The sequence below is a fragment of the Populus nigra genome, chromosome 9, assembly GCF_951802175.1.
Source record: "Populus nigra chromosome 9, ddPopNigr1.1, whole genome shotgun sequence".
In the NCBI taxonomy this organism is placed as follows: Eukaryota; Viridiplantae; Streptophyta; class Magnoliopsida; order Malpighiales; family Salicaceae; genus Populus; species Populus nigra.
Window position 1 is genome coordinate 1554019 of NC_084860.1, and position 27163 is coordinate 1581181.

The 27163-nt window shown below is 34.3% G+C and overlaps 4 protein-coding genes and 1 pseudogene across 4 annotated transcripts; 1 reads left to right on the plus strand and 4 right to left on the minus strand.

The window, feature by feature from the left end:
* Positions 1 to 1195: 1195 nt before the first annotated feature.
* On the minus strand, positions 1196 to 5197 carry LOC133703523 (receptor-like protein 50). Its single transcript, XM_062128104.1, has 2 exons — positions 1715 to 5197; positions 1196 to 1519 (listed from the first exon to the last, which is right to left on the minus strand). Exon 1 carries the CDS (start codon positions 4778 to 4780, stop codon positions 1760 to 1762), a length of 3021 nt encoding a protein of 1006 aa, XP_061984088.1. The 5' UTR covers positions 4781 to 5197; the 3' UTR covers positions 1196 to 1519; positions 1715 to 1759.
* Positions 5198 to 9529: 4332 nt separating this feature from the next.
* Positions 9530 to 14273, minus strand: LOC133702911 (E3 ubiquitin-protein ligase COP1-like; annotated as a pseudogene).
* A 970-nt stretch (positions 14274 to 15243) lies between these two features.
* LOC133702910 (ubiquinol oxidase 4, chloroplastic/chromoplastic) lies at positions 15244 to 19049 on the minus strand. Its single transcript, XM_062127242.1, has 9 exons — positions 18668 to 19049; positions 18357 to 18543; positions 18086 to 18179; positions 17608 to 17723; positions 17097 to 17205; positions 16438 to 16506; positions 15859 to 15930; positions 15729 to 15776; positions 15244 to 15597 (listed from the first exon to the last, which is right to left on the minus strand). The coding sequence occupies exons 1-9, from the start codon at positions 18823 to 18825 to the stop codon at positions 15374 to 15376; spliced, it is 1077 nt and encodes a 358-aa protein (XP_061983226.1). The 5' UTR covers positions 18826 to 19049; the 3' UTR covers positions 15244 to 15373.
* Positions 19050 to 20974: 1925 nt separating this feature from the next.
* On the minus strand, positions 20975 to 21443 carry LOC133703611 (non-specific lipid-transfer protein P3-like). Its single transcript, XM_062128233.1, has 2 exons — positions 21097 to 21443; positions 20975 to 20996 (listed from the first exon to the last, which is right to left on the minus strand). The coding sequence occupies exons 1-2, from the start codon at positions 21441 to 21443 to the stop codon at positions 20975 to 20977; spliced, it is 369 nt and encodes a 122-aa protein (XP_061984217.1).
* A 2479-nt stretch (positions 21444 to 23922) lies between these two features.
* On the plus strand, positions 23923 to 25420 carry LOC133703612 (RPM1-interacting protein 4-like). Its single transcript, XM_062128234.1, has 3 exons — positions 23923 to 24351; positions 24680 to 24880; positions 25373 to 25420. The coding sequence occupies exons 1-3, from the start codon at positions 23923 to 23925 to the stop codon at positions 25418 to 25420; spliced, it is 678 nt and encodes a 225-aa protein (XP_061984218.1).
* The last annotated feature ends 1743 nt before the right edge of the window (positions 25421 to 27163 follow it).

The following is a 27163-nucleotide window of genomic DNA, read 5'->3' on the forward strand; positions in this document are numbered from 1 at the left end:
ATTATTCCCAACAAAATCATCTAAAATTCAATCAATTAAATAATTACCCATAACAATTTATCTATAACATTTCAATCAACTCATCAATTAAACACAAAACATAATCTTCAAAACCCTAATTTTCAATAAATTCAAAATCTCAACTAATAACAACCCTTATACATATTAAAACATAAACATTACCTTAACAACTTATTTCTTTTAATTCTTGTCCTTCTTCTCTTTTCTTTCTCTCCTCCGAATTTTCTCTCTAATTTTAGATCTCTATTTCCCCCCCTTCCTAGTTATATTTATCAATTCATATGCAATTACCTCAATGCCCCTAATTCCTTTATGCTTGATATCTATCTTTTTCCTATCAATTCTTTCTCTTTTTATATTAAAATATCACAAAAGGATTTAAAACAATCAAAGATTAATTAAAATAATGAGAACTATAACTGAAATAAAAACAAAATGGGATGCCACACTTTAATTTTGTTTGGGAAATGTGCATCCCAAGATCATGAGAGAGAAAAGAGATGGGGAATAAAAGACCCTATCGTTGCAAAACTGTAGAGTAACACGATACACATGCCATCTCAAAGAAAGCACCGTCATACAACGATGCTGGTGACACGATGATCAGGTGTTTTTAGCTGTTGGAGGAGGGAGAAAGCGCCGCTTGAATGTGGTAGCTCTCCCACAAGCGCAAACACATGTTCTTCAATCCATAACAACTTTTTTATTATATTCCAAAAGACAAAACTAACCTTCATTCACATAGTATATGGTGAAAAAACCAAGGCAAAAAGTCTGAAAAACCCTTAGATAGTAGTTTAAAATTTGTTGGTTATAAGGGTATGTTAGTATTTACAATGTGAAATAAAAAGGAAATGACAAAAAAGCCCTTTCATGGCAATTATTTATTTACTTTATTTTAAGGGTACTACAGTATTTTTAATGTTTAATTTTTGATGTAAAAAGAATAACCCAAAACAACAATGACCTATGTGTTTCTTTGGAAAGATAACCTTATCCCGAAACCGAGGTAATTGTTTTTTTGAGTGGAGATGCAAAATGATTATGTCGTAGCAATTTCTATGAATATATATCTTGCGTTACAGTGAAAAAGTCACTTCCAACAGCTTAAAACTCACCGAAAACGCACTGAAAACTTTCTTTCTGATATATACACCAGATTCACAGAAGAAAGGATCATGAAGGGGAAATTCAAATTCAAATTCATGAGATACATACTACCTAAAGGAAAACCTCTGTAAAGGCACGAACAAGGATCACCACACAAAGACACAATCTGCCAAGATTGCTGATTATTGCAGCACTTGTTACAATCTGAATGGCCCACCATCTTTTATTGTCGAAAATACAAAAGCAATATCGGCAGCTTAAAGAGAAAAACACATGAATCTAGTTTTTAGTTTTACTAATTCTTCAGGAACAGTAAATTTAAACATAAGCTTAAATGACAATATGACACTCCATTCCTCATCATTATGATGCATCAATGACTTGCAACCTGCAATCAAGAGTAATTCATTCAGTGTTTAGAATTTAATAACTTAACCCCGTCATTTTTTTTTTGGCAAATGTCTACTTAGTTCAGAAAGCTTGACAAACTTTGAAGCTATCTTCTTGATTGCCTTCTAAAAATTTTTTCACCAATAAAATTTCTTTGTATTCATCAAGAAAAGAAGAAAAAAGGAATTTTTACCTGGAGATAATAACTTATATGCAGCATTCACCAGCATCAACTTCATCACCAACTTTGAAGACCCCTCTGGCCTTGGTTGAACCATCTCTCTCTGTTTCCTGCTAGCCTTATGAGATCAGCAAACCATTTGATTCTCATCTCACTTAATATTGTGTATCCTACAGAGAACCCAATTACTATTCCACTTGCATATCCAATCCCCACAATTTTCCAGTCAAGTATATACTCTGTCCATGAATCCTCGTGGTCGACTGGAGGAGTACCAGGTTCATTCACTTCAGGATTGCATTTCCTTGTCAAAGGAGGTCCGCATAGCCTTGGGTTCCCCTCATAAGAAGAATCGGGAAATATATCAAATTGGTTGCCTTGTGGTATCCTTCCTTCGAGATGGTTATATGACAGATTCATTACAGCAAGGAATGTCAACCTTGAAAGTTGAGGAGGAATCTCCCCTGAGAGGAGGTTGCTTGACAGGTCCAAGGACTCCAGCTCTCTCAGGTCACTCAATGATGACGGGATTTGACCAAGGAAGTTATTATGAGACAAGGTGAGGACGATGAGTGATTTGAGAATCCTTATCTCTTCAGGAATTTCTCCATGGAAACTATTGTTGGAGAGATCAAGACATGTGAACAAGGTTATTATTCTATCCATATGCATTTTCAGCCCCTTGTTCGTAATAGTTACCGACTCCTTGTAGTGTCCATTGATCTTGTAGTTATCTCCAACATACCTTGCCCTCGACTCATTGTTGGAGGTCAACTGCATCCCCCCTAAACTTTGAACGAATTCCTTCAAGAGATTGCCAGTGAACTCATTGGAAGACAGGTCCATAACATGCAACATTGGCCAAGTAGTCGCAGTACCACGATTTCCAATTGGACCATAAAATTTATTTGCTTGGAGTACCAGAATTTTTAGTGCAGGCAGCTTCTCCAACCATACTGGAAATGTGTCACGTATCATGTTGCCTCCAAGATCCAAAACCTCTAGCTTTGAACAATTGGCTAAGGAGCGCGGCAACTTCCCTTCCACTTTATTGTCACTGATTTTAAGAGACAGCAGATTACTTGCTATCGCATAACTTGAAATGGAATCGAAGTTATTTCCTTGTAGATTCAGCACCGTGAGGGTAGGAACTTTTCCCAAACAATCAGGGATTTGACTTCTAAGGTGGTTATGGGACATGTCAAGCAAAGAGAGTTGACTGCAATTGCATATAGCTTTTGGGAATGAACCGGGCAATTGATTGGCATGAAGATCAAGAGTAATAAGAGTATCTGAGTAGGGGAGGGAGATGGGATTGGAGAACTGGTCTAAAAAATCAAAATTGTTGCAAGAAAGGTTTAGATATGCTAGACTCATGTTCCATATCCACTTGGGTATTTGACCACCGAGTTTGTTGTCTGAAAGGTCAAGATATAGTAGCGTCTCTTGGTTCTTTATAAACTCTGGAAAGCTACCTGTTATGTTACAGGATGACATTCCCAAATTCTTTAGCGTCATGGGAAAGGAAGAAACTCCATCTTCATTGTAGATTGGTGTGCTATGGTTTACCTTGACAAAAGGAGGAATTTTTGGAAAATCAACAGGATTGCGGGAAAGGTATAATGTGGTGAGAGTTGTTTTCCAAATCCAACTGGGCACATAACCTTGAATTCTGTTGTTGGAAAGATCTAGTTCAGTCAAACTGTTTTGTGTTTTGAGGAAATCTGGAAATTCAGTCAAGTTGCAAGAGGGCAAATACAAAGTTGCGAGCTGGACATAAGCAAGGCTGCTGTTATCACTCTCAACTGACACACCAGAAAGCGCAAGGAATACTAAACCCCTCTGATTCTTGAAATCACCTAACTTCAAGGGGCCAGAAAATTTGTTATATTGAAGATTAAGTTCTATAAGGCTGGGGAGCTTGAAGATTGACCTTGGTATTGATCCGCTCAAATTATTGTTACTCAACTCTATAATCAGCAATGAAGAAGATGCATCTGAAAACTCATCTAGTTGGCCGCTTAATTGGTTTGAGCTGAGATCTAAATTCTGCAAGGATGGAAGAGTAAATATAGAAGAATATAGGATTCCGTTAAGCTGGTTATGCTCCAAGGAAATGAATGAAAGGTTTGCAACTCCATCTCTTTGAAATGGAGGAATGGAGCCGTTGAAACTATTAAATGAAAGATCCAGATTTTCAAGTTGGGTGAGGTTTGCAAGTGATGGTGGGATAACTCCATAAAATTTGCACCTACTCAGGTCTAGATAATTCAAGGACTTGAGATTGCTGATTGACAGTGGGATGTTCCCAGAAAAGTTTGTGTTCTTGAGTGACAAGTATTGAATAGAACTATTCATTGAGAATTCTGGAAACTGACCTGAAAGGAGTAAATTTTCAGAGAGATCAATGTACTGTAGTTTTGGCAATAGGAAAATGTTGTTTGGAAAGCTCCCATTCAAGCCACAATATGATAAGTCAAGAGTTTCCAAGTTGGAGGAATTTGCTAAGAAACTGGGTGGAATGGAAGAGAGTTCGGAATTGCTATGAAGATCGAGTTTGGAGAGAAAATGGAGTTTTGAGAGAGAGGAACAAAGAGGACCAGAAATACCAGAGTTAGACAAACTCAAGACTCTAAGGTTGGGAAGCACATGGGAGATGACTTCACACCAATTGCTACCTTGTGCTGAAATGTTTACATTATCAAGATTGAGCTCTACTAGAAAACTGAGATTCTGGAAAAGCATTCCAAGGTTTGGCTTTTTGAGTGAAATAGAATCTCCAGGTTCATCATACGCAAAACTCAGGTCAAGTCGAGTGGCACGACCAACATGATTACATGCAACTCCTTCCCAAGAGCAACAATCTGTTTTCACGTCCCACAACTCAGCTTTTGAAGATGATACTGGGAATTTAAGGTTCTCTTGCAGCTGCGCGAAGGCCGATCTCTGGTCATCGCGGCATCGGTGGTGGGCAGCTTTTGGTGCTGTTGACAGAGATGAAGCGATACTTGCTTGATACAAAGAGATCAGTAGGAACAAGCAAAGAAACAAGAGTAAACGATGATGAAAATCTCTCATTTTTCCTGTAGGAGAAAGATGTTACAAGTAGTTTTGATACTTGGTAATTTAGTTTCCTGATAATATATAGTAGAGAAAACTCTAGCTGGACAGTTCTTGGAAATTTCTATGGCTGTATAGTCGCAAGACTCAAATTGATTGGATGCATTGTGTAGAAACTAGAAAAACTCATACTAAGAAATTAATATGAGAGCAAGTTGAAGATATTGTTGATGGTTATTGCATGACTAAGTGGAAGTCAAGTTGGATCTGAAAGAATGTTATGGTTATTAGATTCTACAGCCTTCACTTGATTTCTAGACAAGTTCATGCAGCTCTAGGGTATAACTGTTGAAGAAGTCAAGTGTGAAAGACAGTGGAAGTAATGAATGTGTAGAAGTTTTACAAGTTCTGTGGACACAACTCACTAAAGGAAAAGCCTTGGAGTATTCTGCAGCCAACGACTATGGACTCAGGTTGGTTGGATTCATTGATGAGGGGAAGAAATGCAGCAGAAATTAAATTGGAGATGTTGATGGCTATTGACAGAGCGAAGTAAGGACAGGATAGTTAATTTGGAGATGGTAATGGTTGTAGACCAACTTGAAGGTCCAATTTGAAATAACATGTCTTTTAGGTTTGGTTTTACAAAAATAAGAAAAATCTAATAACCCACGTTATATTCACGACCAGTCAAATAAATTTATTTTATTTGAGTCAAATGAAAATAAAAATAAAGGTAAGGATAAAAAAACCAACATCCAACGACAAAATAAAAAAAAAGATTTTAGTTCTTATTAACTTTTTAAATTTATAACTCGAATCATCAGATTGAAAAAACCATATATAAAAATATTATATAGCCTAATCTCTAAAAAATAAAACAGTGAAGGAAGAAGTGGGAAAAAAAAATTACACAAAAAGCTTCATATTCATTTTCACTATTCACTAAATAGTGTAACGGTGATTTTGGTTTTCCATAAAAAAAAACTTAATACTAGATGTAAAGAATATATTCACAAGACACATTGATCATTTTTAAATTGACTAAGGGTAAATAAATATTTTTTATTTTAATTATACAGTAAAATAATCATAATAACATTGGAAGAAAAAAAATAGAGGTTTTTTTTTTCACAACAATTATTATTATTATTATAATGTTAGATAAGAGATAATTTGGTATTTTACAAAACATTAAAAAATAATAAAGAGTTAAAAAACACACCCAAATGCTCTTAAAAAAAATTCAAAACTGGAAACTCAATACAAATTCTCTGTTTTGTTGATGAAGAAATATTGTATTTAAAGATTTTTTTAGTTTTCTATTTTTGGCTATTTTTTTCAGAAATTGAAATTAAAAGAAATTAATTAGCCTTGAAAAACATTGTAGCTTCATACTCATTTTCACTATTCACCAAAAAAGCATAATGATGATTTTGTCTTTTCACCTAAAAAACTTAACACTAGATCCTAAAAATATTGAAGTCTTTTTACATAGTCCATTAGTCATTCTCAAATCAATTATGGATAAATAAGTTTTTTTCTAACTCGATTGCACAATGAAACAATTATAATACCACTGGAAGCAAGAAAAATTAAAAATTTCATAAAGAGGAATATTTTTATTTTCACAATGATTTTTTTTTTTTGTTATTATAGCATAGATAAGAGATAATTTGATATTACAAAAAAATACTAAACAGTTAAAAAACACATTAAAACCACCAAAATGCTCTTAAACGAAAAAAATTGAAGTTAAGAGGTCTTTTCATCTTTTCATAAATACTTTTTGAATAACGTGTGCAACATCTCCTGACATTTAAAAATACCTTTTTATTATGTCATTAGAAATACCGTCATGTTTTTTTTTCTCGTGGAGCAGTGTGTGTCGATGGTCTGATTTGTTACCAAGAAATCTTTTTTTTTTAAAAAAAATATAGTTTGATTTTTTTTATTATTGGTGTTTCAATTTTATTTTTTAATTTTTTGATTTATAATTTTTGTTATTGTTACTTTTGCACAAGTTCGGATAGAATTACTCTATTATTATTGTACTGTCACATTACCTGAAGCCAGCTAATTAGCTGCTAAATTGCTTTTCATAAGGCTCAAAGTGAAGAAGGATTAAATCAAGGTAATGTAAGAACAAGTACAATGGCGGATGCGTATACTTCCAGTCTAGGGAAGGCCTAGGGAGAGCAGGAGGAGAGCAGCACAGAAGCAAGGAGCAGACACCGAGAAGAAGACCTGCTGTTAACCCAGCATTACTTACAGCTAGCTCGAAGTCAGTAGACATGCCGATAGAGATCTCGAGAAGCGTTAAAACAGATTTCACCTACATAATCAGTCTAAGGAATAAACTGGGTCTCTACAAGCATTTGAAATTAAGCATAAGATTAAACGAACATTGCAGAATTCAACAAAGAAGAAGGGTAGAACAAGATTCGAATGGTTCGAGTATATGATTATCTAGCTAATTAATTAAAGATACATAGCGAATATTTTCTACCACACTTCATATGAAAATCTAAGACTTGATATAATAAAATAATGGTAATAGTAAAAAAATAATGAGAACTTGAAAGGTATAGTGTTAGACTCCACTCGATTCAAAGACTAACTCGAAAAAAAATTAGGTTAACGAAATAATTTAGATCAATTATTTTTATTAAAATGATAATTTTTTGTTTTTTGTTTTTTATTTTTTTTATTGTTGAAAAGACTGAGTTTGACTGAATTAATTAAATCACTAAAAACTCAATAGGTGTAAAAGATTTCACCAGGTCAATGTCTTGTCCAGTTCAACTAGAGACCGGGCATGGGTCAGGCTTTGAATATCAGGTTAATTTCCTGGATGAACTCACTAGGCTAGATCAGTTCATAAGATGATATTTATTGTACTTCAAGGGGGAAAGAGCTCGGATAAACTAAAAAATATTGCATCAAGACTAAAATGGACATTCTGCACGTCGAAACTAGTCTAGGCCACCAAGGGAGCTTGATTTCAAAAACATTTTCGACAAAACAGAATTTATCTTCATAAGGCATCTCATCAATGACTTCCAACTCTCCGCTTTGGATGTTGCTCGAGATGATGAGGTAACTGCAGGTACCCCAAGCATACCACATCCTTATTTTCTGCAGGGGGCGTATGGAAAGTCCAAATCCAAGAATAAATTCGTCCTTTTCAAATAATATTTCTAACAAAAACAACAATGACTGTTGATATATGGGGCTAAAATTTTACCAAAGCATTTTATAAGCGATGTTTTCTATAGGGTCAGCTCGCTAGCGCCAACAAAGGCCAGGAATCTCCGCAGAGAGCTGGTTCTTTGACAGATCTAAGGACTCAACCTCTGTTAGGTTCATCATTGATGACGGAATTTGGCCAAGGAAGTTATTGTGAGATGAGTTTGAGGTACCTTGTCTCTTCAGGAATTTCCCCATGGAATTTGTTCTTAGAGAGGTCAAGACAGGGGGAAACGGTCACTGTTCTCTCCATACGCACTTCCAACCCTTTGTTCATAATAGCTACCGACTCCTTGTAGTAGTTGGAGATGGGGTAGTTCATAGAGTAGTCATCTCCGACCTACTTTGGCTTTTCGATTCGCTGTTGCTCGTAATTTGCATGGCCGCTAAACTTTGAACGAATTCACAGTTCCAGAAAGTCCAATTCAACCTAAAATTTATCTTGTCGCAGCACAAGAATCTTCAATGCAGGTAGCAGCCCCAATCAGGATGGGAATGCGTCACGTATCATGTTGTGTCCAAGGTCCAAAACCTCCAGCTTGTTTAGCTATGGATATTGGCAATTTTCATTCCACTTTATTGCCGTTAATTTTGAGTGTCTGCAAATTGTTTTCTAGTGCAAAATCTGGCATGCTAAGATCGATTTCATACTCAAGTTTAGAATTTTCTTTATTTTCCATGTAATTTTTGAATTTCTTACCTAATTAAGCTTAAGATTTTTATTTAATTCAGGTTCGATCGGTTTAACTTTAAATAGTATTGTACTGACATAGAATTATTTTGACATTTAGCTGTAAGTTTATTAAATCATAATTCCTCTTACAGTTTAGCTGTAAGTTTTGGACGACAGTGAAATCCCATCAAGGAGTACACACAGAAAACAGACCTGCGAGAGAGGAACAAATAGGACTAGAAAGAGCAGAGTAAGCCATGCTCAACACTCTTTAAGGTTAGGAAGTGCATGAGAGATGGCTTCACACCAGCTACTACTATGTGCTGACAGATCTACACAATCAAGATTGAGTTCTATTAGAAAACTCAGATTTTGGAAAAGCATCTCAAGGTTTGGCCGACTGAGTTGTTGTGTTTGATAAACTGGAGGGCTCAGGTCAAGTTTAGTAACATGACCAACACCATTACATCAGACTCCCTCCCAAGAGCAACATTCTGTTTTCAGGTCCCACAACTCACCTTCTAAAGAAAAATAGCCAAGAAAGTTTTCTTGCGCGGCAGATTTCTGGTGATCAAGGCATTGGTGGTGGGATTTAGCTTGTGGTGGTGTTGATGATGACGAAGCAAGAATTGTTATCTGGTACAAGGTGAGTAATAAGAAAATCTCTAACGTGCCAACGAAGAACATTGTAGACAAGGAATGGAAGTAGATTCAACTCCTTGGTAGAAGATCCCATTCGACAAACGAAATGAAATCACTAGGAAACCCAACATGACTAGAGGCTTCTTCATAGCCTTAACAAAAGACTCAAGAAAATGATCACCAATATGCATGTTACTTGCCAGTAGCACAGCAAAACTCATTCTTTATCTGGGTATGTACATAGTTAATCTTGAGTAGGATTCGAAGAGTTCAATTATTCAAGCAGAAAGAACAAGTACTTTAATGCTTCCTTGACTATTTGCAGTTAGCATTGTAGGGCTATCACTCTTCCAACACACAGCACTAGTGAAGTGTGATCCAGCATCATCGCCACCATTCTCCAAATCTGTACTAAATCTATGCGAAGATGCAGGTTTAGAGATAGCCTGCAATTGTTGTCAAAACTATATTATTAAAGGATTTTGAAGCCAAAGGAACCAGCTTATTCAAATGTTCTCTAACCTTGTGATACACAAACACTTCATTTGTTTCGCTGCCGCAAGCAATGTATTCACTATTCACCGTAAGACCCACAAAGTTTTTCTCATTCGTATGGCCTCTAAATGTACGCATCTGAAAAAATAAAGGATCATGGTAATTTGGAAGCGCCATGGAAAGAAATCGAAAATGGTACCAAGTATCACAGATGCAATCACAATTCCAGAGAAAGCAATCAAAGTAGTGGTAATATATCATGGACTGTATTCTTTTTTCTTGGAACGGGCCATAACTTACTGCTAGATTTTCCTTCACGTCCCATAAGCGCAATGTGCTGTCAGTAGATGCAGAAGCCAGTTCGTTACTGGATAGAAATTTCACGTATGAAACAGTTTTCCGATGCCCACTAAACACATAAAGTGGTTGGCTAATGTTTCTCAAGTCATAATAGTGAATATGATGATCAGCAGATCCCACCTGCAAGATACCAAGTATCATTTCTTAAACATGAATCCATTCAGGATTAATCTAATGTGTAGTATCCAGTTAGATTTTCAAACAAAAACAGGATGCATGCAAAGGCATTATAAAATTTTATTGCATTCTCTCTAATTGGCAAGAAGAAAGAAGAGTTATATTTCTTTGCTTTAATGGAAAATATGATACTGGTCTAACTTTCCTGACCATACACTCTGGAAGGAAAAAACTCATGTGTAAAATTCTCTATATTTTTTGTGTTAGAAAATTCATAAGAAACATGATTCATCTAGCAAGATTCTTACAGAGACATACCGCCACATGAATGCTGGATCCAGGATTATACTTGACAGAACAGATATTTGCTTTCATATCAATGTTGAGTACACTTGACTCTTGCTTTGTGCTCCAAATTTTGACCTATTAAACTCAGAATCGGATCTAAGCATGGATGCATAATGAAACCAATCATCAATTTATAAGCAATGAAAAAAATATCTCCTGGCTCTGTTCATATTTTGGTGATTGGCTGGATTGAAAGGCTTCTTGATAAATGGATGGTATCAAATTTTGCCTTAGAATTATGGTTATTTCCAATTACCTTGCAGTCATCGCTCCCAGATACAAGCATTGAAGGTTCATTCTGTGAAAAATCAACACTCCAAGCTCGCTTTTCGTGCTCCTCATACTCCATTATGCTCTGGTGAGAAAAGAGTCTTTGTTAAAATAATTTAACATCTCAGTCAGAAAAATTTAAGGAAATGAAAGTTTATAATTATGGGACATGAAGGCCGTTTGACAGAGCAAAGCTGAAATCATAAATTTGCATTCCAGCTTTGCAGGTTTCAGGCCTGAAAACAGACGCTTTGTGTAAGAAATTGAAGGGTGGGGCTACATCCAGAGTTTCCTGCACTGGTGTCATTTCCTGCACTGGTGTCAGTCTGTCATGAGCATATAGTACAGAACAACAAAAATGAAGTATCATGAAGTACCTGGCCAGTAGTTACATCCCACACGATTACTATCCCCTCATAATCACTGCTAGCAATATGATTTTTCATATACTTGTTCCAGCTCACGCAACTGAGTTTAGATCGCGTGGACATTTCGACAACTGGACAATGCACATCTTCCGGTTCATTCATGACCTAGAAAGAAATGATGCAGGCCAAGGCTGATTAGTCAATAGAGACATGATTATCATAATGGATACTGAATTGTAACTTGCTTCGCGATCATCAGCCCTGAGTTCTTCGAAAGACTGATAGATTAAGCACAGGAATCAAAACCAATATTCTTAATCATTTGATCAATTCAATCAATTTGATGAGATGTCTGCTAACGAGGAATTAAGCAGCTAAGGTGCATGATACTTAAGTTGGTAAGATAGTATAACACTCTTCCCACACTTACTTTGGAAAACTCAAAAATCTTAATGCGCCTAGAAACTCCAGCAGTAGCAAACAGTTCATCATCACGATCAAATTCTATACTGCAACACAATGTGATTTCATGATGATTAGGATACTTGATTGTAATAACATATAAAAGTTGGAAAGACAACCTGGGAAATGCAAACTTTATGAACAAAGCAAAAAACATATGAAATCAAATGAATCTACTTGAAAATGACCGATCGAGACCAACTAACCTAGACACGATGTTAGCAGAGTGGAAAAGGTCACCTTGTCTGAGTTCAGCGACAACCCTAAATTGACTATCACAACAACCAACAAGAAGTCAGAAGAAACAAAGCAGTTTTCAAATGTAATAGAGCAAATGAGTGGCCAGGTTTTTGAAAGAAACTAAAGATTGATTGAAAATAACAATATTCAACATTGAGAAATTCATCCACCTGTATCGAGTGAAATTGGTTAGCACAGATTGGAAATCCTCAAGGCCTGGATTGTATCCTTCTCTATTTGAAGTATCTGCACCCCTCTCTTGCTCTTTGCATGCTTGTCTAACCCAATTTCGACGCTTTTGCAAGTAACATTCTTGCAAAGCATTGAGCTGTAGCAAGAGAAGACAAATGAGAACCTATTTAGACATTGAATCAGATTGAATAGTTTGACTACTGCTGCAAGAAATCAAATGATATAACCCCAAGTGTCCAGCAAGACCAGTAGGTTGGAAACAGTGATGCTATCACACAATCACTTAAACAACAAGAGAGTGGCATATATGCAAGTTCAGAAGATCCTTACCTGTGCATGGACCCATTTCTTTTTAGATGCATTTGGTCCTGATTGAGTAACAAACTTAGAATTTGGATCATCAGCGAACATCCCAAGTTTCAGTGAGAATCTGTCATTTTCCCTGGATAACTCTATTCTTTTCTTCTCCACAGAATTTATGTCCTCCTCAATGTACTGGAGATCTGTTTGAATCTGCATAAGGTACAAATGTCTGTTAATCTGCATACTAATGAAACACCAGTAGGCACTCGAACGGGTACCAATGGGAAATATGAGACATTAAAACCCAGTATGTCTAAGACACAAACAAAAAAAAAAATCAAGAACCTCATTGAGATCATCAAGCTTTTGCTTGCTGAGACAATACAAGAAGTCAAGTAAAATTCGCATATTCGTATCTGCTTCTTCTTGCTCCATCTTTCTCTTTTTCTCTGCAAGGAGGGCCATAAGGCCATCTACCACCGTAAATGACACTCCACAACCCTGTATACGAATACCATGAAAGAGTCATTCAAAAATAAAGAGGACATATTAATGCCCATCAATGAATTTATCCAACTACGTAATCATTGAATCCAATCACTGAACCATCAAAATTACAATAACAAACCTGTTGTAATGCCTGGCGAAGATGTTCATAAGGTGATGCAGTCTTGGCTACTTGACGAGCATAAGTTCTCTCCAATAACTACATCATTCGTTCAATACTTGTAAAGCAGTAAACAAGCTTGAACATTGTATATGAACACAATTTTCTAAGAAAGAAAGCACCCGAAACACCAGAAAAGATAAGGTAAAGATGAGCAAACCTTATTTAGAAAAACATTAGGAAAGTTATGGTTGTAGGTGAGGTAATGAGCGCAACAAGGACAATCATTCTTAAATGAGTAGTAATGCACATGCAACAGAAGTGATGTAATCGCCTTGAGATAACATGTTATTATGCGCAGTTAGGTGTGCATCTATTAATGAAAATTATTACAGATTATGTAAATAGTCTAACAGAACGTGTTTATAAATTGATAGGATAGGTTTATATTTAAAAGAAGATCTAGTCACATCAAACTAAAATAATTACTTAAAAAATCATAATTTTTAATCTAATTATTAAATCAGCTTAAAGTTATATAGAAGTTTTCGAAAGCTATTTTTCTTATGGTAACTCTTACAGCACTACGCAGATATTGGATTTTTAGATATCTAAAATTTCTCCCCGAGCTCTCGGTTTGGGAAAATTTTGTTATTTTTTTTAATTTCATGCATTATTTTAGATTTTATGATTATTTTCTTTGTATTTTTTTTTCTAGTTGAAATAGGATCTCTAGAATTAGATTTTATAAACCTTGACAGACTTCTTGAATATTATTTTTAAAGAGAATAAAATTGTAAATTTAGAGTTATATCTACAGTACTTTTCACTCATCAAATTTTTTATGTTCTACGCAATCTTTAGCTTCCACGGGCATCAAGAAGCTATGTCCACAAGAAGTGACGGAAGCATCCTGAATATCTGCATGCAAATAGGAAACATATCCTTGTCTAACTCCTCCGTTGGTGGTGGCATTTTGGAGATAGTTGCCTCGGAATTCACGGTGAGGACTAGTGCCCCTACTGAGCTCTCTCCTTCCATAATGAATAATTGCTAGAATATGCTATCCTTGTCTATCTTTGTTTTCTTTCCTTAAAAAGAAAAAAACCAAATCTTGTGGTGTGAGTGAGTGATGTGAATGTGATCATATATAGGAAGAATTGGTGAAGGGAGAGCTTGCTTTGGCATTTGTTAGTGGAAGAAGGAAGAAAGGAAGGAAAAGGGAGGAAGTCAAGGTGTTTGTCAGCAAGAGAGAGTAAAGAATGTTTGTGTTACGAGGATGGAAACGGCCCACGTTGGGCAATCAAAACCCACTTCTTTAGGGTCATTAGATTAGCAATCAAAACGTAGAAAAGTTATGGCAAAAGGATGTGGCTGGTGCTGCTTCTTTCTTTCTTCTTTTAAAAAACAAATGCAGTGGTGCATGCTTTTCTTGTCAAGAAAATTAAAACCCACTTGTCTTCCGTCGTGTTTTTTATATATATATAGATGGGACATTAAGATTAACTCTCCCCTTCTGGAAAAGAGTTTCTGATAATGTTTTAATGTCTCTAGTACGGTTTCTGGTGGTAGTTGTCAATTGACCAATTAGATTGTTACTAGCAGACTGCCCGCGTGATGCCACGGGCTCGTCTAAGAATTTTTTATTGTCTACGAATATTTCGTCCATTTTTGAAAGATGCATCTTGAAGTACTCGAGAAAATTTTGGACATGCCGTATCCTCGTCGGGACAAGTGCTAAGCACAACCAGCTTTCTGTGTTGGCATTGGTAACGCTCTGTTGAAGATCACCAGGCACGTTGTGTCCATTTCAATCGATGACCTCATTCTGGGGATGGAACTACTTAACAGACAGCGCACATCTCAAAAAATTTAAATGTTCATAGTTCCAGTCAATCCAACAAGGATTCTTGTTAATAGATGGTTGAAAGGGTGGCCCATGATCATGGAGAAGCTTTAAATGTTCATCGTTCCAGTCAATCCAACAAGGATCCAGGAAAAGCACTTGGGCCAGGTTTCTGGATTGAAATTCTGGCTATCACAGGCTATGCCATTTAAGCAGCTAACAGAGGACCATGTGCATCAAGATTTGCAAGCTCTGTTGTCCAGGAAACACCGTTTCTAAAAATACAATTTTAAGATGGACTAACCAAGCTAAAAAAATTATTCAATTTTCATTTATGGCTTTAAGGCATGTAAATTATGTAAATTTGTAATGTTTCTTTCTATGTATACAATATCTCACTATCCATCACCTGAAATGTATACTGTTTCCTTGTTCTCCTTCAAATATTTTGCTTTGATGGAGGAGATGTTACAGATTTCTTTATACAATCAACAATACCTTCACAATCTGCTTGAGGAAGATCACAGCCAGTATCATCTTCAAAAGCATCCTCTGGATATGAATGTGGAGAGCGGAGATTTCCATGAGTTTGGCAGGCCTTCATGGTCTTACAATGTTCAGCCTCATCATCTCTGACGTTCAGAAATACATCATACAAATTCTCTGGAAAGAAAAGGAATTTGACAAGAGAACACAAAAGTTCTGTTAGTGTCACTTTAATAGTTCAACTCCTATTTTTTCCCTTAATTCTCTTTAAAATGAAAATTTTGACAACAGAGTGAGTTTATTCTTACCTATTTTTGGCCTACGAGAATGGGGAGCTCTGGAAGTTTGAAATTCATCTGGAAGTGATCAGAGTTGTTATCCCAATGTCTCACATCATATAAGATGCAACCATTGTTTGTTAAATAAAAAAAAACTTACCAAACAAGTACAAATCACCCTCGGTATAATATTTTACAGCAACCTCAGGTGCAGGCAATTTTTTCAAATCATCTACAAAGATTAGAAGCAAACTTAATGTATCAGAATAAAGGTCGTTGATGTTGGACAAGATGAATCTATAAAGTTAAGCATATGATAGGGATCATTCATCAAACTGTTTTGCGTGCTGATAGATTTTTGGGGTGACCCATGACCTGAATACATATGCATAAAGATTTTTGGTATCATCAAGCCGTTGGTTTAATAGCATCCAAGGCATCCTAACTCAGAAGTTATCAGTCAAATTATAGATGACTGCTAGTAATTAACTGTATCACATGAAAAATCATAAATGGTTGTCTTAAGGGTTAGCAACTCTATTCACATAATTTAACTCAAAAAAATAAGAAAAGGAAACGTGTACAGAATGAAAATATGAAGTGACAGTAGCCAAATGACAAACACAAGTGAAACAGAGGAAACGGAAATTGATTTTTCTCAACATCTATACTCACAGATGATGGACGTGCAAGCAACTACTCTAGTATCATCAACCAACATATGAAACTCTTAACATACCTCCTCGGGCCTTGATAAATTTGTCATAAGTTGCAAATGCATGGCTCTCAACACATTCAGAGAAGTGATCTGAAAAAAATGATCAGGTTGAATTGATCAAATTCGACATTTTGAGATAAATGACTACGTGTAGGTTATTCTGCAAAAGACTCATCCATAAGACGATTTATTTTGGGTGCTTTTCCAATGGGATTAGAGCAATATAAAGGAATTGAGTTATCAAAATCACCAACTTGAGCTCAATATCAAAATATCAATTTGAGATAAATGACTGTAGATTTTCAGCAAGACAATTTATTAAGGGTGCTTTTCTTGTGGCTTGAAGCAACATGGAGAAAAGAGTCAAAAAAAAAAAAAAAAAATTAAAAGTGGCTATAAAATAAATCATGTTTATCTGTTTCAAACTAAAATAGAAACCAACAAACATGGAACTTTTTAGAGCTCTATGAGATCAAATAATGCTTATGAGAGTTCCAAAAATATGTTCAAAATTGAAATTTTTAGACAGGCATACCTGGTTCATCATTTCGTTTCAGTTATGTTCTCATAAATTGATAAATTCTCATATCATTCAATCACTCAAACTAAAGAGGATTGAATGAGTGGGATGTTACAATGCAAGGAAGTTATTAACCAGAAAACCAGATGTGCGTACTTACATGCCATTCTTGGGCTCAATGCGTACATTAAGACTGTCATGAAATAATAAGAGGTTGCTATAACTTGAGCAAGAAGCCGGTCAAACCACCAAGAATTACCACCCAATTCCTGCAGCCAAATCAAGATGCCATCAGAATCATGAGAATTATGCTATAGTGTTTTGTATTTGGAGCCACTGAACCATATATAAATAACCCTAAGTGTCATGGGTTGAGTTTGCATATTCTGTATTTTATGACCAATCTTCATTGGAAAAGGAGCATGTTTATCCATTTTCTTCCTCGATTTTCTTTCATCTTTACTTCATCTATATTAAGTTTACAGATCATCTCGTATTCAAATGCCATCCCATGCAATAAATGACAAATTGAAACAGTGAAACAACATTTACTGGACTTGAGACCATGACTGCTGACCATAATCAACAGAGAAAACATAAAAGACAAAATGTCCCACTAACAGAAATCAATAATAGAAACATGCAACCATTAAACTGCAAAAGATACTTACTTCCATGATAAGCAAGTGATGCATCTCATTCCAGCTCTCAGCAAAATGCACTTTGAGATAATCAGCTCTTCTCCACCAACCAAAACTCTCATACATGTGAAGAACAGATATAAAGGCTGCCATTGTTCAGAAATCGACAGTTACTATTAAATTCAATATTTGTACAGCATAATGAAAGCAATTCAAAGAACGCCAAAATCAAGTCAGCAAATTCAATTTTGACGAACTGCAATAATTTCTCATCGCATCATGGAAGTATGATATATACACTAATACAATGTGCAATCAAATTTTCTCTTGTTGAAAGCATAATCACACCCAAAAGATCATTTTCTACATGACCATCGATATTCCAACCCATCAATAACCCCAGTTCTAAAATTTAATAACATAAGCCTTGTTTAGTTTGAAACTAATAAACCCTTATTGGGTTTTATCAAAATTGAAAGAGAAATCAATATATATTAGTAATACTGACCAAAATAAGGAACTCTAGCAATAGTTTCCAAAACAAAGAACCTAGCATAATCGCGGTCGTGATAAAGAGTATCAAGAATTTTTATCACCGAATCCTGCCAATAAAAAACAATCAAGAAATGAAAAGCACAATCAATTACATACAAAAACCCCAATTTCCTTATGCAACAACCAAATTGGGAACATTGAAATCAATTATTAAATAGAAATCAACAAACCAGAAACCCTTGCAATTCAATGCAAGAAAATGAAAGTAAATCAGTAAATCATACAGTGAGAAAGACATTGACAGATTGTTCAAGCTTGATAGCCCAAGTCTCTAATCCACTAGGCGAAGAAGATTGTGGTGAGCCCCGAACAGGCTCATGAGTGAAAGTCTTTGGTTGAAATGATTCCTCAACAACAACTTTCTTCTCTTCATCTTCTCTCAAAATTGTTGCTTGAACTCTACACAACTTTCTATATATATAAAAAAATAAAAAGATAAAAAATAAAAACTTTCATCAGTAATCTCAATCAACATTAGAAATTTGATGATGATTAATGTTCTTGATTAGCAACTAAAAACAACAAAAGCAAATACCTGGAAGGAAGAAAGGGATGTGAAGTGGGGTTGTTGCTGTTGTTGCGTTTGAAAAGCAAAGGGTTTTGTGGGGTTTTAGTGAGATGTCTTCTGGTTTTAAAGGATGAGGAGATTGTGAATACAGTACATGAAGAAGAAGAGAGACCTGCTGCTGCCATTTTCTTCTTATTTTTGAGAGATTAGCTGCTGAGAAGCTGTCTGAACATAAATGAGAACAAATTGCAGAAGTTGTTAGAAGAAGAAGAAGAGTGTGAGTACGGTTGATTGATTTAAGGCAAGGAAATGGAAACGGTCGTAACGGGTAGTGTCGTCGTTTATAGTGTGGCAAGCTGGGCGTTTTCTGTGGCCGAATCCATGGTAGTGGTATATTCCTCAATTTGTCTTCGTCGTTGCTGCCTACCGGATTGGACCTTACTTTAAATTGGGTTGACTAATTTAAAATGAAATTTAAAAAAAAATTATAAAGTTAAATTCAGTTTTATTCAAGTTTTAATTTAAGAAATGACTGGTTTTGATCAAATTAACTGATGCAGGAGAGTTTTTAAGGAAAAAAATTAATTATTATTTTTTTATTTAATTTTAAAAAAAAATTCTTATATTCAGTTTAGGAAATAAAATATTGAAATTGATAATTTTATTTTTCTAGTTTATTTATAATTTATATTACTTTATTTTATTTTTTAGTTTCTTAGTTTATTTATGATGGTTTTTAAAATTATTTAAGAAGTTGTAAATATATTAAATAAAAAACCATATTATAATTTTCTATTTAATAATAAAATTATGAATTATAGTTCATATATTCTATTATATTTCGGTGATTAATATGTTTTTTATTATTATTATCTTATTTTTTATGTTTTTCTTTACATTATTAATTTTCATCCAATTTAATATAAAATTCAGCCCAGGTCAATTTTTTTAAAATTGATGAATCACCAATTAGATTAATAATCTATTTAGTTAGGGTTTAATAACATTATGTTTATACATATTCCTCTTTATGTTTAGAATATAAATTTGAATATTTCTTTTATAATACCACTACACTATATGTATTTTTTATGTTTTTTTATTTATTCTATTTTTTATTCAATTCAATGACAAAAGATTAAACAAATAAATTTATGATTTACTTTTTAAAATAATTTTCTTTAATAATATATATATATATAATAGCATTAAGAGGATTATTGATTTAAAAAAAATGATAGTATAGAAAAAATTATCATGGAAAAAATATAAAAACACATAAAAAATCTAATATACTTCACTGTAAATAAATTATAAATAAGAGAAATCAGAAATTAAAATAGAGGATATTATTAAGAAAAATCAAAAACTTAGATAATAATATATAAAAATCTGAAATTAAAATAGAGGAAATTATATATATAAAAAAAAAAACCTCAAAAACTTGGAATAATAATATAGAAAAGGAAGGACCCTAGGCTGAGAGCTGAGTTGAAGTGCGTCTGGGCTCTCTCCAAGTGCACCTAAGGTCAAGTCCAGCCCGCTTAATATTTTAAAAGAAAATCCATCAATGAATGACGCGTCGTTCATGCATCATACTTGTAGGGAAAAGACTTGAAAGAAACTTTCTGAGTTTGGCCTTTGCTGCATGGAGCAAGGCACTGAGCTGCAAGTACTATGCCAGGTTGAATGAATTTTCGGACAGTCTCTGGTTTTTTTTTTTTTGTAGAAATGGGTGAGATGGTGGTTTTAATTTTTAGTAAATTATAAATAGTTTTACAAAACAATTAAAAAGATTTATAATTATTGCTAAAAATCTGCAATTATATCAAATTTAAAGGAAGAAAAAAAAAACACCCCCTTGCTATTTTGAAGCTGTAAGATGGGTTTTGATCAGGTTGAGAATGCGTATTATCTTTTCGAGAACCCAGCCCGAGCATGTGACAATCGGTTAGGTCATGAGTTAATTTGTCAGTTGGGTCGGTTTTAATAACATTAGTTTTAAATGATCCCATTTAATTTGATTTTTGTTAAATATGAATTATTGTTAATTAGCTTGGTCCATAAATCAAGTGCTTGTGTGTGCAATCTTCTGCATAAAAATTCATTGAAATAACTGGATTCATTGAAACAGAAAATACGAAAAGAGGCCATATATATATATATATATCATTTCATTGACACAGTGCTTGCCCTAAAATATGTACAATGCATCATATTGCATGCATACACATAACAGGGAAAGGCTCTAAATATGATGGCATTAATCTCTCCACAGTAACACAACGCTACTAATCTTTCCAGTTTATTCTTCTAAGCAAACATCTCTACTCCTCAATCAATGGAAGACTGGATCCTGCACACATCATGAACAAGAACAGATTAATTAATGTGAGGAGAAATTCAATTCACTTAACAAAAAAAGAAAAAGGAAAAGAGAGAAGTCAGTCGTTTACTTGTCACAGTCGATTTGGGGTAAGATGGGCACGGGGACAGAGACTTTGCACACATCAGGAAGTTCCTTAGCTCTGGTAGGATCAACCTTGTAAGCAAGAGATGCGCTCTTTAAGCATTTACAGAGGTCCCTACGGTCTTGTGTGGTGGTAGCATGTTGACTCACCCATCCCACAGCTTCGCAGCAAGCAAGAGATGGTGATGGGGCAGTAGTAGTCAAGAATTGGAGGCAGTTGCGCAACCTAGTAATGGCTTCTGTGCAAATGTCGTTAGCCACGCTTGTGCTTCCACTCCCAAAAGAAAGCGTTAGCCAAAAAGCAATCACAGCCGCCACTATTTTCTTCTCCATCTCTCTTCACTCTCTAGACTAATGCTACTTACCTATATGATCAACTGGGCTTGCTTAGTGCTGAATGCTCTGCACAAGCTGCCTCTTTATAGTGCAGTAAGCCCACAGGATAACACTGTTCAGTGTGCATGGAGTTGCTTTTACACACTTTTTCTTTCTTTCTGGTTTTGGATTTGTGTGGAAAGTGGTTCGATTTTCAATTTCCAAAGCCTGATTAATTAACTAGGTGACAAAGTGTTTAATGTGTTTTAACTGCTTTAATACGTTTTACTTCTAATTTCCTCCAGCCATTTGCCTTTTAGGGTGTCATGGATTCTGGTTTTAATGTTGTTTGGATTCTACCTTTGAATGTGCATGTATATTCTTTCAAATTTTCAAGCTTTGTGTAACTGAAAGTAGTTCAAACAATTATATTTTATAGGTGATTTATGGCAATCAGTTTCACTTATTTTGTTTTTATTATTACAATACATGTCATTGGAATATTTTAAATGGGATTTATTTCATTTAGAAATTTGATGATTATCATCTCAAGAATAGCTCTAATATTTCATTAGATACCTATTGAGTAAAAAAACTAAAAAACTAATTAAACCGAGAAAACCGGAAAAAAAATAATAAAAAAAACCAAACCATGAAAAAAAAACGATTAAACCAATTAAAATTTTGAAAAAACCGACCGGTTTCGTTCGGTTTTGGTTTTATAAGCCTGAAACCGAAAAAACTGAACCGAACCCAAACCGGGAAAAAACAAGGAAAAAAACCAAGCTTAATAAAAAAAACTGAGCCAAACTAAAAAAATCAAGCCTAACCGGTACTGGTTTTTGTCCTAAAAAACAAACTGAAACTGATCAGTTTGAACCGGTTTCGGTTTTTTTAAATAAAAAATTCGGTTTGGTTACTTTTTTTATATAAAAACCAAACCGAAAATAATCACCCCTACCTATCACTTCGCATCCATGTGTAAGTTTAATAATGTAGTGTAAGGTATTTTTTAAAAATATTTTTCACTTGAAAATATATTAAAATAATTTTTTTAATTTTTAACATCAGCATATTAAAATTATCAGAAATTAAACACTAAAAAAACTAATTCAATGTTTTTTGAAATAAAATATATTTTTAAAACATATCCAAACACAATTACAAATACAAAAACAAACAACCTCAATCCAATTATACGACATAATTGACCAATATTATATTATAATTAATATGATTTAAAAAAAATGTAAACAATATATTACAACAAAAATAAAAATCACATCAACTCTTATTATAATTGGTATGATTTTATGCTATTCAAAAAATATAAATCGATATAAAAATATAAATCATGTTCGAGTATATATTTTATTTGATCCCTCTATCATAAAAAACAAAACAAAAAACTGCATCAAAGGGTATTATATCATAATTTATTGATTCTGTACGACTTATTTCATCTTTTTTCCCACAATAAAGAATTGAGAATCCTTTTTTATTTTATTTATTCCACAATGATTATCATAGAGTTACTTCGGATTGGATGTTTCTCAAGGAGGAAGGGAAAAGATTGGAACCAGCAAATTCATTGAAAAGTTAACAGTTAAATTCTGTATTCACTGGTTTTCTTCCATGGTGAATGAAGGGAGAAAAACAGTCAAAATGAATCTAATCTATTTAGCTTTCGTAAAAGAGTTTAGCACAATATGTACAAACACTACATGCTGTGAGGATGAGAACAAAGCGATTGATTCATAGCAAATGAAGGACAAGATTCTGGCAGCATACCTCAATTTTTTATACTGAATTTAGCTTTTTCATTGGCTTTTGTAAACTTTGTAAGAATCGATTACTTGTTGTGTCAAACTTTGCCAGCAGGTTCCTATACGTCTTCAAATTAAATGACCCCCACCCTAAGCTAAACTCCTTTGATCTCCACAGCAAAATCAGCCAGTTCTTTACATCACCTGCTCCATCAATGGCTGTAAGTGATCTCGCAGCTAAAATATAATACTTAGTTCTCTTTTTCTTGATCTTTTTCTCCCTTGTTTTAAAGATGTTTCTTGCTGTCTAGTCTCTAGGTTTGTTTTTCTTCTTCAACTTGCTCTATGTCGGATCATCTTTGCTTGAACTGGTATTTTGTAATGAGATGATTTCTCCAATCTATCCTGTGTTATCTTGCAATAGCTTTGCTGACGCAGCGTATAGCGAAAAGACAGAGCTAGCTTGGATTTTAGTATTTCTTAATCATTTCTATATCAATCTATTATTATTACAGAAAATTAAGATATGGTAATAGCCTTGTTGATCCAACGCGTAGTGAAAGGAAAGAACTAAGGTTTCTCACGCCAGATGCTACGCGTTATGTGTCATCTGTGAGCAGTATAACAACCTACTATGTTAATTTGAAGCCTTAAAGAATCTAAATACATTGGTGGTACTGAGATTGAATTTATCAAGTGTGTGTCTGCACAAAATTTTCCCATTCTTACACATGATTCTTTCACAGCAACGTCACCATGTCCCCAAGTTTGGTGGCTGGGATAATGATAATGTTCCATACACTGCCTACTTCGACACTGCACGCAAGGAAAAATCCGGCATGAGGATGAACCCAAATGATCCGGAGGAGAATCCGGAGGCCTTCATGCAGGCTAGAGGGGGCATGGAAGATGATGTCGATTTCTCTTCTGGCGCCTATCAGGGAATTACTGCAGAACATCACAGCCTTGATCAGAGACTCAAAGGGCACAATGCACAGGGGACAAGATCTGCTAATGATCATCAGAAGAGTGCAAGCCACAATAGCATCACATCAGAATCAGGAAGTGAGAAGAGTAGTTCCGAGGGAAATAAAGCCTTGTCTTCATCAAGACACTCTAGACAGAGAAGTAGAAGAACTCATTCAGCTAATCATGACGGTGTAAGCCTTCTTAATTCCTAGCAAAACTAAAAGGCATTACTGTTTTCTTCTTTTCAACATCTTTATATTGTATGCAGTCGTTCTACCTTTTTTCTTTTTCGGAATTTTGTTGGGTTAGTACAAAAATCCTCCTCGCCTATTACTTAAAAATTATTGTGCATGTTCGAATTGTAATTATCAATACGTATTGTATAAAAGAAAGATAGACACAAGAAAAAAAGAGAGAGAAATATGACAGAGAAAATTAGAAAAAATGATTTTTAAGGCAGAGAGAGATATTTTTACTGTCACTTAAATTTAATTTTCTTAAGTTCCATGGGGATGACAGCATCAGAGGGGAGCATCAATTCCCAAATTTGGAGCATGGGATGAAACAGATCCAAACTCAGGTGAAGGTTTTACTGTGGTTTTCAACAGAGTGAAAGAGGAGAAACAAATTGCATCAACGACATTTCCTTCTGTGCCAACCCAACCAGTAAATCGTCAAACTAGTCAAAGAAACCAAGGAAGTTCTTCCTCTCTATCAAAGGTAAGCACTGCGTATGATCAACTCCATACCATATAACCTGTAAAATATTCTGCAGCATGCAGCACAAGCACCAGGCATTGAAGAAGTTTTATGCTGCCTTTTCTAAGATAATTTCAAATCTAAAAATCTTAAAAAAAAAACCCTTACGAACTCCAATGTTCTCCTCTTCCATGCTTCCATTTTCTGTCTCGTTTACGAGAACAATACTACTATCATGCAGTTCTGTTGCTGTTTCTTTCCGCGAGGGAAATGAGTGACTAGATGGCTACTTCAGCTTCTTACAACCTTTGCTTAAGACCTGGAGATACTTCATTTGCTGGCATGCATCAACGGTTTCTCACAACAGTGCCCTTTGCCCAAGGACTCAAGAAATTTGGGGTTTTTATTCTTTGTAGTATTACATTCATATTGTTCCTTATTAATATATATCGAAAAAGAGAAGAAAAAAACAAGAATCTTGGTTTTTGCTCTTTGTATGAACTTCGATTACAGCTAGCTCTATTTTCTGCAGGTAAAATAGAGTTCGATCTATCATTTTGACGTCGTAGAGTTCGATCTATCTAGTTTTTTTTCGCAAATGAATACAACGAGACAATTTCCTATAGTTTAAGCCTTTGAAAATGTCTTGCCCTTTCCATATATTCTGTTTTTCTGGTGGAGAAGATTTAGGTTTGAATTCTTAAGGGATCCCTCCATGCACGAGTCTCGTTTTGGTCAGAAGTTGAGCTTGTTCAGGGTTTACTTGACACACATCATGTCTTCCCTTCAATTATGATTAACGCAAATTTTGACTATTAAAATGATCAATTATGATTTCAATGACTTCCCTTCAATTAATGTAAGAGTTTCCACTTCTATATTTTTTATTTTTAAATTGCCTTGTAGACCAGATTCGACATTGGAAAGTTTTTGGATTTTAGATTGATTTTTTAAAAAAAATTAAGTTAATTGAAGGTATAAATAAATTTATTTAGATTTTTAAATGTTTTTAAATAAAAATTATATAAAAAATAGATTTTGGGGGTGTATAACACCCCTTGCTCCCAATTAACCAGTGGATCGCCGGATTCCAGGCACGCAGGCTACATATTATTTGCAAATTTTTTTCAAAAAAACACTGGGACATCCTGTTATCCACTCTTTAATAATAATAATTAAAAAAAAAAAACTAATTGCGTGAGCTGGAGATTTTTTTTATTATTATTAAGAACTAGACGTGTCGGGCCATCCGAGCACATTCTGCCAGGTTTAAACATGAGTTTCAGACCTCCTCCTTTCAAACGTTTACACTTGTTAAGAAATGCTAACGTGCACGTGACTGTACATGGGAGTGGTTAACATGCATGCGAATCCAGTGAGCTCCATCATTCTCGTTCCACTCATATGTCGTGAATCAAATTCCGTCTACGCTTTCTACTCGAAAATCAAAGATGACGAAGACAGTGTTTGAAAATACAATATAAATTATATTTTTTAATTAATAAATTTTTATATTTTTAGATTATTTTGATATGCTGATATTAAAAATAATTTTTAAAAAAATAAAAAAGCTCTATTTTAATTATTTCTAAACAAAAAACACTTTAAATCATCACCGATAATATAATTTCAAACAATCTTTAAATCTTGATGTTCTTGCCGATACTACCTTAGAGCGTGGTTGGCAGTGTGGTTGCAAGTACTTTTCAAATAACTTTTCATGTCAAAATGCATGCCAATGATGTTTTTTTATTTTTTAAAAATCATTTTTAATATCAACACATCAAAACGATTCAAAACGTACAAATCATATTAAATTTTAACTAAAAAAAAATTTAAATTTTTTGGGAACGCAGCCTCAGCCGTGTTCCCAAACGCTCCTTTAATTTCCATGCCTAACCTCTAACCTTTATTGTTTATCAATCTGAGAAATTATTGTCGTAATGCATTTTTTTTTAAAAAAAATAGAAAATAACACTTAAATTCTTAACATATGTTATGGATTTTTTTTTCTGCGTTAACTATAAAAATACTAGCTATCAATGTTACCATTCATATCAATCGTGCCCTTAATGTTATGCAACGTTTTCAATTCTAATCTCTTCCATAAACTATACATCCAAATCCATTAACAAAAATCATTGAAAACCCGTGCGAAAGCTCTTGAATTTTTTTTTAAATAATGATAAAAAGAAAACTGTAAGTTAATCTAAACTCTTGAAAATATTTTGAAAATATAAGGTTAGCGGTTTAAAAAAAAACAAAAAGAAAGGGAAAATCTGAATCTCATTCAAACTCAAAATT